The sequence below is a fragment of the Trematomus bernacchii genome, unplaced genomic scaffold (assembly GCF_902827165.1).
Source record: "Trematomus bernacchii unplaced genomic scaffold, fTreBer1.1, whole genome shotgun sequence".
NCBI lineage: Eukaryota > Metazoa > Chordata > Actinopteri > Perciformes > Nototheniidae > Trematomus > Trematomus bernacchii.
The window spans coordinates 767,349-778,813 of record NW_022987720.1 but is presented as its reverse complement, the minus strand read 5'-3'; the positions used below and the strand labels follow the sequence as shown (position 1 = coordinate 778,813).

General features: G+C 40.6%; 1 protein-coding gene across 2 annotated transcripts in view; it reads left to right on the top strand.

Moving 5' to 3' along the window:
• The first annotated feature begins 926 nt into the window (after positions 1 to 926).
• Positions 927 to 11,465, top strand: part of LOC117492559 (estrogen-related receptor gamma-like) — a 28,431-nt gene continuing 17,892 nt past the window's right edge. The window contains exon 1 of one of the 2 annotated variants that reach the window (XM_034142866.1): positions 927 to 1,184. Coding sequence is in view for 1 of the 2 variants with exons in the window: in XM_034142865.1 (XP_033998756.1) it covers positions 8,316 to 8,371 (56 nt within the window). In the remaining variant the exon portion in view is untranslated. Of the gene's footprint in view, positions 1,185 to 8,024; positions 8,372 to 11,465 lie in introns of those variants that run through there. The other variant, XM_034142865.1, reaches the window with a different exon arrangement.

Here is an 11,465-nt window from a genome sequence, read left to right as displayed (position 1 = left end):
GTACTGTACTGTTTCTTGCTATCCAACATTTACGCCTATACTGATATCCCAAAAATAACCTTTATCCGCCAGTACATTGTTTTTAAAGGGGACATATCATGCTTATGTTTTAGTTTCATAATTGTATTTGGGTTTCTACTAGAACATGTATTTGGGTTTCTACTAGAACACTTTTTTCTTCTTCTGCATGCTGTCTGTTTGAATATAGCTGTATTCACCCTCGGTGTGAAACGCTCTGTTTTAGAGCCTGTCTCTTTAAGCTGATTGGCTCGCCAGAAAAACCTGCACACCTTTACATAAAGTATGTAGTTCCAAAGCCAGAGGTGAAGATGGATGTGTGACAGTATATATTCTAATATGCCTGCATAACATCAGAGGTGGAGCCAAACCTGAACGGCTTGTTAAATCCCATATTTTATGATTTAGGATCCCACAAAAAACCGACTGGGCTGTCTTATTTTATAGTTTGCTGCTTGGTTATCACTCCAGATACACAAATGTATGCGCTCAAGCACTGAAAAGCACGTTTTTCATAATATATCCCCTTTAAAAACTAATTGTATACAGCTGCATCAGGGACTGTTTTTATTGTTTGAAATTAGTTTTGTAATGGGTACTTGTCTAATCCATAGGTGCCCATAAGAACACATGCCCTCTAAATATTCCCAACTGCTATCAACACATGCATCACATTCACATGCTGACTCAACATCGCTGAAATATGATGCTCTCTCCGTCTCCCTCCCTCTCTTCCTCTCTCCCTCTCTCCCTCTCTCCCATCTTTGCAAGGCTGCAATAGAAATCCCTCCTCTGTATCTATGGGAATACAGGAGTGCTGTGTGTCCTCTACCCTCCCCTCTACTCACCACCTCCCCTCTGCATATAAGGGAACGCTGGCTGCCCCCCCCCCCCCCACGCCACCCCTTTCCTCTTAGACACACTTTCTGTCTGACACACTCTCTCAGGACGCCCCTGTGAGCCGGCTAGGTAAAACTCGGCACTGGATGAGAGTGAGAGGAGAGAAAGAGAGGGAACGTGTGTTTATGTATGTATGTGTGTGTGTGTGTGTGTGCTGCTGCATCGCTGAGCTACAGAGACCGGAGGCGAGGAGAGCGTTTGTCCTTGAGACTGACTGACTGACTGCAGCTGTAGAGCGGAGGACCAGCCGGTGGATGAAACTGACAGTAAGTGCAGTAAGATGAGCGGATGGTGAAGAAGTGAATGAATGCTTCTTTTAATTACAGCTAATGTGATTTTCTTACTGTCTGCTTAGTAACAGTCCAGTGGGGTGTTTGAATGGAAACAGAGGTGTGTGTGTGTGTGTGTGTCCGACCAGGTGAAGGTCTACTGTGTTCCCAGGTGAACTCATCTCTCAGGCTTCTTATTGGCTCCCATCAATACTTGCTGTTCAGCCTCTGTACGACTTTGTAATCAGTTCAGTTGCAGTTTGTCTACATCAGTGTTTGTGTGTCGTCAAGAAAGATGTCAGTAAACACAACATTACTGTACAGCTCCTCTTCTTCGCCGCTTCTGTTGACCGATCGATATTAGTTCTGCATCTATAATTGGAAGTCATCATTTATGGAGACCCTCCAAAACGAGTCATTATCATGTGTAATCTTGCAGAAAATTACATTTTGACTGCTGTTCCTTCGCCATTGCCAGGAACCAGTGGACTGTGTTGAGCAGGGCTGAAGGATGACCAGAAGGTGGGGTTTACTGAGAAGAGGACCCCGAAAGCCTGGAGAAGGGTGGTGTCGGGTGAAGGCGGGGGGGGGGGGGTCATGAGGCAATTATGGGCCTGGCGTTACATTTTTGCCTGGAGTGTAAGGATATCCCAGCAGTGCCCTCATGGGTGCATCTGTATGATCAGATGATGGAGGACAGAGATGGTGGAGGATTAGAAGGAAGAAGGGAAGGATGTGATGGAATCAGAGGAAGATTATTGGTGGTGTCGTGGGGTGAGACTGGCTCACCTGTGGAGCTGCGGACAGAATGTGTTGGAGAGGCTGGCTCTAGATACAAAGGGAGATAGAAAGCCAGCAGGCGAAAAAACATAAAGCTGTGGTAGTCTTTTTTTTTTTACCTTCATGACAAGGAAGCTCTTTTAGTCTCCATGTATGTCTGTGTTGATTTGTTTAGTGTAGACATGCTGACAGGGAGACAGAGGGCTAAATTTGCCACCTGTGGAGATAAAAGTGATATGATGAGATAGACTGCTGGTTTGTGTGAGTGTGGCTATGTGAAAGTGCGTATAATAGTCCCTGACATCAGCAGTAGGTGTGTGATGCTGACTCCGAGGATTGTATGTGTGTGTTGGGCCCGCACCGGTGGCTCCTCACCTGAGACGGTTCTGGGAACCAGGTGTGTGTGTTTATAAATGGGGGATAACTAAAAAAGAATGTGAATGAACCACCTCTGTAAAAGTTAAATGTCCATTTTTTTCCCCTTTTTAAGTAAAATACAATGTAAAATACTCCAATATAAATAAAGGCATTTAGACCTTTTTTACAAATTACATTTTTACTTAGGAAGATACCGTGTATTTAATCAAATGAACCATGGCTAGCAGCTTTAGCTGTGTTGATGACACCTGAATAAATCAGAGCCATCGTTAGTGATAGTATCACCTGTGCTTTTCCTACTATGACGAGTCGAGTGATAAATGCCTATAAACTGGACACAGGAAGCACACCTGTTAAACCAATAGAGATTGTTAAGATAATGAAGCTGCAGTAATCCACATTACTAGGTATACAATTAGTACATCTAGATTTTAAATTAAACAGAGCTCTGTGTACACTGAAAAACTAATCTCAGGGGAAATCTCAGGGATGGTTACTTTCCTAAATGAATTAATAAATGTGTGTTTGACACATTGTTAAGGCAATATAGCCCAAAAATAGAAGAGAAAAAAAGAACAGAACAGAACATTAAGGGAAAAAAGACTACCAGTTAGCAACTGGGTGTCAGTTATAACAGATCAACTGGAGTGAAAGGTCAAACTTGAATATTTTGTACACATCTCTTAAAGGCAGCCATTTTAAAAGTTAAACTTCCTCAAGTGAAAGTTTTAAGTTAATGCTGAAAGTATTAAAAAGCTGGAGTTTAATTTAATTTAATGGCAACATAATTAAATCTAGGTTTAAAAGTGTTTAAAGAAAAACTAAATATTTCAGATTTAGGCTAGTTCTACGGATTGGCGCACCATCATTTCAAATTAAACCACAGTTTTAATTGCTTTTTATTGCTTATAAAATAATTTGACCTTATCACCCTTGTGGTTAGTTGTGTATAGCATAGACTGTATATAGCTGCTGCAAATGTAAAATAAATATGTCCACTAGGAGGCAGTCCAGCCAAGTTATTATAAGGGTATGTAAACCACCTTTAAGATCCTGAGATTCTTCAATATTTCTCTGTGCATGTGGTGTCAAATACTCATACAATGATCCCAAATTAGCCCCAATGAAATCCTGTATGACCGAATGCCTTCCTGTGCATATATGTTTCCTAGCGCTGACTCACTTCCTCCCCAGTGGGACTGTAGGATGGCCTGATAAGTGAAAAGCATTTAAAGACCATTGACCCTGTGAGGATAGCGGCAGCAGGTCCCAGTAGCTCTAAGTGACATTTCTATGGTTACGTAGCTTTAAGCATCTCCCTTAGGCTTACTAAGGTTTCTGTTATGGATGCCTGTGTGTGTGTGTGTGTGTGTGTGACCTCTGATCCCTTTACAGTGCGCTCCAGATCAATAAAATGAAACTGATCCTTTTCCAATCTGTCTCTCAATACATCATTTAATGTATCACTTCCCTCCCATTCATCTATTTAAAGATACCATGCATAAAGAACACAGATATTCCATTTCTATATCATATTTCTCTCTATCTTGTTTCCCCATCTTAGTTTCAGCTCCACTTTCTTCCTTTTCTTTACTTTTACTTCCTCCACCACTCCTTTTGTAAACCATTGAAGTGTCTGCGAGGTACTGTGTCGCTGCGGCGAGACAGTGGTGTTTGCCCACAGTGTCAATAGTCTTTCCCTCTGTCTCAGTAATTGATGGATGACTGTGAGTCAGGCATAAACTAAGCAGATTACACTCACTAGAGCTGAGGGGTGATGCTAATGTGTGTGTGTGTGTGTGTGTGTGTGTGTGTGTGTGTGTGTGTGTGTGTGTGTGTGTGTGTGTGTGTGTGTGTGTGTGTGTGTGTGTGTGTGTGTGTGTGTGTGTGTGAGGTGGGGGTTGGAGTTGCAGAGTGACTGTCCAGTTTTGGAAGTCAATCCGACAGCCGTCCCCAGGGGCAGATTTTTGGTGGGTGTGAGTTTAGGCATGAGTAGAAAGTGATGAACACACACACACACACACACACACACACACACACACACACACACACACACACACACACACAAACAAAGGGTGTCTGCTTCACTGGTACTTTTCCTTTTCTTCAGAGAAAAGGAATCATGTGGTCAATAGCTGGCAGCTGGGCGCTCTGTTACAGGCAGCGTCCCTTCGGATCAGCTATTGAACTCCTGTCTTCGGTTTAAACTCAGCAGTGTAAAAAAAAAAAGTATATTTTGATGCAGCCATGCGTGTTCAATTTCATTTGCTGCATTGAGCTCGTTTCCGTTTCTTATTATTTCAGGATTTTGCTTTGGTTCATGTCAATGTCCTCTTTGCTCAGTTTACCTGTCATTTGTGCTCTGTGGTTTTTGTTGAGATGTTTTTTACAAGCCCTTTAGGTTTTCTATTCCATCTGAATTGTTTAAACAGCCCTTTAGTCCTTTTATATTTGTTAACTACATTTGTTTTTGACATCCAGCAGAAGGTTTACATTTGTTACAGATACTCTAAAACTCCTCCTTACTGATTTTGATATTTAAAAATAAAACTAAATATTCACTCAAATATAAAATGATAAAGAAATAAATTCCTTTTTATTTTTGACAACCATAAATCGATTTTAGGATGGATCCAGTTCCAAAATAAACTGATCTCTGGTATATCTTTACCATGTGCACCATGCTGGTTTAGCGTGTTAGCATGCTAGCATTTGCTAATTAGTAGTAAACACAAAGTAGCCACAACTTCTTTGATGATAATTATTCAATCAACAGATTAACTTTAGTGAGTGCAACTTTTGTTCTGTTGTACATTTTGTATTTACATTACCTTAAAGAACATCAACCTTTGACATAGAGCCATTTGAAGTGAAACAAAAAGCTTTTGTACAGTGGTACACAGTAACCAATAGATTATCAGAAAAAATAAACTACTCAGGTGTGTTCGGGTCAAGTGGCTTGCTCGACGCCACTCTGGCTTGGTTTAAGTGTGCCTTATTGTTGTGGTACGTCTCGAGACCACTCGACCGGTGCCAAGGATAACATCAAGCATTGATAAAATGAGCAATCTCAAGTTTTGATTTCAACCTGAATATGTGAAAAGCCCCTCCGCTTTTTGGAGCAAATAAGAGTCCATTGACGGCAGCTGCCAAGCTAAAAGCCACTGAGAGATAAGAACCACTTCACTTGAACGCCAACATTCATTTCCTAAATGGTTTATAAAAGATAATTTCTCAGTGTAGATAGTGTTTTATGTGATACATTAACTTTAAGAGATTTGATATGATAGTATCTAAGTGTCTGGCTTTTTGTATTTTATGGTTGAGATAAATGTATGTACCATTAGAAATCACACTCTCTCTATCTTTTAGGGGGATTTTATTAATGTTCCTTCCTTTATGTTTGCGTGTGTTGCGATCGTGTGTTTGTTTACACAAGTTAAATGCCTGTGTATGTGGCTGCTGTATTTCTGTTGCCGATCTGTTTCATGTGGTGCGTAATAAGATAAGGACCACTCCATGCAGTCTGCTGTCTGGCCTTTATCTGAGCAGCAGATTAGCGCAGGTGATTTCATTCCTGTGGAGGTTGGTTAGGCAGGGGTCAGGTTGGAGCACGAGCCCAACGTCATGTAGGGAGAGGGGAAAAGACAGGCCGAAACCAAAGAAAAGAGCAGAAATTATAAATTGTATGTGTCCCAAACTCCCTTTGACATCTGTGCGTTTTTAATGCTATTAGTTAACACTATATTAATTGGGGGAGTATTGTTCCATCAACCTAAAGACACGTTTTTGAATGAAGAAGTCAAATAATTGAACTTTAAATAGTTTGTGGAAAATGTGTGGTATTTACTGGTTTTGAATAGTGAAAACTGTTCCTGTGCTTGCACATTGATGAAGAATACTTCATTGCTGTATCATCTTATCGTTATATATTAGTTCAGATATGTTTTATGCACTCCACTTTTTACTGCATAATGTATTCAATGCTCCATGGCAAGCATCCACAGCTAGGCCTACCTCAGGACCTCAGGGTTTACCACCATGATTTGAATTTGACCCATGTCTTCTTCAACAAGGCTGGGGCAGTGTGTATCTGTGCAAACTGCAAAACACAATAAAAGTTTGCACGTTCTGCATTAAAAGGGATTTTTGTTGACATGGGTTTACCTGTGCATCTGCTGTAAGTGGATTAGGGCGTAGTGACAACAGGCTGCATCTAACCCCAAGCTACTTACTGCAACTTCATTCTTATGGGAGAACTGAGAATATACGTTAGTGGTGATTAACTTAATTACTGTTTAATTATTGTTAGTATTCAAAGTATTTTCTTATGCTTGCGGGATTCTTGTTGATCCATCTTGGATCAAATTGTAGAAGTTAAATCAGCACTTCATATGAATTCGGAGAACTTCGTTTGGAAACTTCATAGGATACTGTAACTGAAATTTGCAGATTGGATTGCACCTGCTAACCTTTTGCAATGCCAAGTGCTACTTACGCACAGTAAATTAAGTAGTGTTCTCAATTTGTGTGCACGTGTGTGGTGGCAGCAAAAGGCAAAACGTATCACGTTAGGCACATAGCCATTGCTGATTAGATCAGATAGATCAAGTACTGCACCAGCAGTAAGTCAGCTAAGGTTACAAACTGTGACCATATGTTCATTCATATCTGTGTGGGAAGAATCTTATTTCATTTAAGCAGTGACTTTGACACTAAAATAGGTGATTTTCCAGGTAATTATCCAGTTTATATCCAGCATTATGGGATTATATATGTATCTGAGTTTTGTATGAGAGATGTTTTTATTTATCTGAATAGTGGGTCTTTATCAGCTGAATCTTTATCAGTTCATTTGATGCTTGTTTGATCCAACCAAAGAGGCAAGTTTACTAATAAAGCACTTTTCAGCAACAAGGCAATTTAAAGCACTTTACATTAAACATTAAAACCAACAAGAAAAAGAAACACATTCTTAAAGGACAATTGAATACTGTTAAACACTGTCATTAAAATAACAAATGAATTACAAAGATTATAATTATTTAAGTGAATTAAAGTCAGAGACGAAAAGCCAATATTTTAGAAGTTTGTTTTAGATATGTTGCACATATTAAAATGTAATCAGAAACCCAATGATATTTAATTTAAATAATACAAAATCAGAGAAAGATATAGCCGCCTGTTTTCACATTTAAGAAGCAGCAAACAGATGTTTTACCCTTAATGAATTCCTATAATTGACATTATTAAGTAGATATATATATTCAAGGTGTCTACCTATTCATTTGATCTAATTTAACAGTTAAAAACATATTTCTAGTAGTGTTTCTTTTATCACAATTCAGTTTATGGAATAACATTCACTGAGGTTTAATGAATTGTTCAATACAAATAGTAACACAAACACTGCAAAGATCCTTTAACTCTTAACGCATTTGGGGATTTTCACATCGACATATAAAGTTCTTTCCATAGACTGTATATATAAGGGTTCTTTCTAAGAATTAAAACCTAAAACATCCTCTGTTGTCATCTCCACCTGCCCCAGTGAGAGGATGGCTCTCATTGGCTCAGAGGACAGCCAATCAGCTGCCAGCCTAGCTTGCTGGGGGAAGGCCATTCAAATGTGTGTGGCTGAGGATTCATGAGGGCCAGCTTCAGCCTGGAGACCCTTGTCACACACAGCCAGCTAGTCACAACAGCCAGGACTTCAAAGGCAGCCAGAGTGTGTGTGAGTGTGAGTGACAGGAAGACACACACGAGCGAGGACAATAAGAGCAGCTGAGGTGTGATACCACAGAAGAGAGGGCAGTAGATGGAGGCAAAGTTTTGAGACATAGCAAAGAGAAAGTGACAAACGGTGCACTGAGACATACAGCTTATAGAACACAGGACGAGATACAGAGAAGGAGAGCAGGGAAACAGATATTCACTTTTCTCCCTACAGAGCATGGTTGCAGAGTGCACATGGATTTAGTCGACCTCTACCTCCCAGAGTGTTTCACCTACCACTCTGACACAGAGTAAGTACCTCCACCCTGCACAGCGAGCATAAAGTGTGTCTTAAAAGGAACAATGTGTATTAGCAAACTGAACTAGAATTGTAGAGATAAGGTATGAATGTTGGGACATTGTGTTTTTGTGTGTGGGTGTTTGATATTCAAAAGTGTCTTTTTGCTTGTGTATCTCATTTATTACTTTACTGTGTGTGCTGCCCAGGTATCACGAGCTGTGTGCCTTTGATTTTCAAGTTGATTTCGATGCTTTAGTCAGTTTCCTTCGTCTGTGTATTTTAAGTATGAATTACTTAGCACACAGTGTTGAATTGTGAGAATTAGGGTCCATCACACTCAAGAAAATCCAGTCTAACGGAGAAGGGATAATACGAGTGGTAAACGTATGGTATTTTACTACAGCATTTTCAATTTTCCTCCACTTTAGGGAACAACCGTTGACTTGCTTTTTTACAATATTTGTTTTTACAATTACTACAATTTACTATGTCAGTGTTTCTTTTTGAGGCCATGAACATTTAAAATCATCCTTACGTTTATATCTTCCTTTGAATTAACATGGCGTACACGTTTGCCATTCATTACCAGTTTAAGGCCTACCAGTTGTACCTTACCAGTTTAAGGCCTACATTTATTTAATCAGACAGCTATTTTCTCTGTGCATGTGTTGTCTGTAAAATAGTAATAAACGCTCATCATTTATTTTTCGAAATTCTTAAGAATTCCTTGTTTTGTGGTGATAATGGTCCAAACCCCAATATTTAGTATGTGGAAATTCAGAGAGTTTGGCATTTTGGTCAAAAAATCTCCCAAACTATTTGTAAGATCCTAAACTTGCTGAATTGATTTTCTTGAGTAAGCTTAAGCGTCTTTGTGCTTTGGGAAGGTTTCAATGAGTATTTCCTGGCTGGTGTGGAGGTTTGTTTGCATGCTAACAGTTGTCATTGTTCAGCCTGTTTGTTTGTTTATAGTGAGGGAGGTGGTGAAGACCAGTTTGAGACACCCCGGGACATCCAAGGCTAGTAAAAGTCTTCAGAAAGCAGCAGAAAGCCTGTAAAGAAATGTGCGAAGCAGCTGCCTGATTACCCGGGACAGCTTTTTGATTGCCTTACATTTCTGTAATCATAAAAAATCATGTTCATTATCATCACCGCTGCGATGTTATCAGCTGTGGCATAATCACTCTGGCTCTGAGAAAACATCCAGCACTGAGGCTTCCCTATAGCAGAGAAAGATGAGCTTTGCAGACAGACGGCGAGGCTGACAAATGGACGTACAGGTCGGCTGATTGCTGGTGACAGAAAACCAGATGAAGAATGGTAAAAAAAGGCAGCGATGGCCGCAGATGATCGCCTGTATGGCACGCTATCCATGTTTCCAGAGCCTGCGGGTGCCAGGCTGCAGCCACAGACACCTCATCTCGCTGCTAACAGCTTCGCCAAAGCCTGACTAAGGCTCTTACGGCTGGCTTGGGGTGCCACTGATCCCTGCTCATCTCCTACTGGCTCATTAGCACACAAAAAAGACACTACTGAGACCCCACTGACCTAAATAAATACTCCTCAGGGTTGTTGTTAGGGCTAAGGGTCAGTCAGTATTTGTGTTTCTTGTTGAAGCATCGCATTTTCGCTTCCCCAAGGCCTGTTTCGCCTTCATTTTCATTACATCTCTTGGTCACTTCCCTTCCTTTTTTCCCTGTGTTTCCCTTCCCTCCCTGTTTTCTTCTCTCTCCCTCCTCTCCTTCATCCGCTGGGTCATTGTCTGCATTATGACTCTGCTCATTTGAAAGTGAGTGTTGCCGTCTCTCTTTTCTTTCAACACCCCCAGGTTAATGAGCCACAGGCACAACCCCTTTCTTTCTGTCCCTTCCTGGCTTTTTTTTTCACACTCCCTCTATCTGTCTGACTCTCTTGTCATTTCCTCCCGCCTCTCTTCTTCTTCTCCCTTTCTGTCTCCTTGTCGTTTCACGCTGAATTATTCGTCTTTGTTGCCAAGGTGCCATTAGAGTTGTTTTGGATACCGGGACACAAAGGGGTAGAAAGGTACGATAACTTTGAATACAGATACGCGCACACACACACACACACACACGCACACGCACACGCACACGCACACGCACACGCACACACACACACACTCTGATTTATCCCCGCTGCATGCCGCTGTAGAAGCAGCTACCAAACGTCTATTGATGGGCTTTTATTAGGAGCGGTACTTTAGTGATCTGTCAAAGTGAATATTACATCACATCTGATTGCCCAACTCTAATGCCATTTCATTATAAAAGTAAAACAACAGCACCTCCCCCCCTCCTCCTTCTCCTCCTTCTCCCTGAGATGCATTATAATGGGGGAGCACAAAGTATATCTCACTCTGCATCTGTCAGAGACTTGACACAGCAATATGGACGCCTGTGATTGATAGCCAATAAGTAAACCAGTGAGTCACTTTAAAAGCAAACTGAAATCTCGTCACTGTACTGTTTTTATAGTCGTCAAAGTGGATTGGGTGAGAGATGTCAACGGGGGAGGGGGGCTGTTAAAATGTCTTGTTTATTTCTTATTGAGTTTACTTACTAACCTTAAGAAAAGAGTTTGGTAAGTGTTGGGAAAGTTTCAATTCGGGTAGTGAATGCATTGAATCTCAGTTCTGATTGAAACATAATACAATGTTTGGCTACTTTATCGACTGCACTGATGGATATTTTTGCATCAACAAATAACTTGGTGTAGTGTGGAAACCCCACTGTGAATTATTACCTCCACCTTTTGGTTAAACAACTTTAAGATTCTGATTCACTCTGACTGCTCTTATTGAGGATGATTTAAGTGACACTACAACGTACATCACTGCGCCAATCACAGCAAATCAAAATAGAAGCTATAGTTGCTACGTGTCTGCTGAGTAAAAATGTATATGTTTTCCAAAATGTACGCCATAAAAACCTTATGTTAGGGGATAGATTATGCACTGCCCAACACTGGTGAAAACACAAATGTTAATTTGATCACCCATTTCAGATAGCAGATGCCAAGATTACATTGCATTGACTGTATGTTGTGTTGCCACATTTGCTTATTTTTTACTGTAGAAACACCTACTG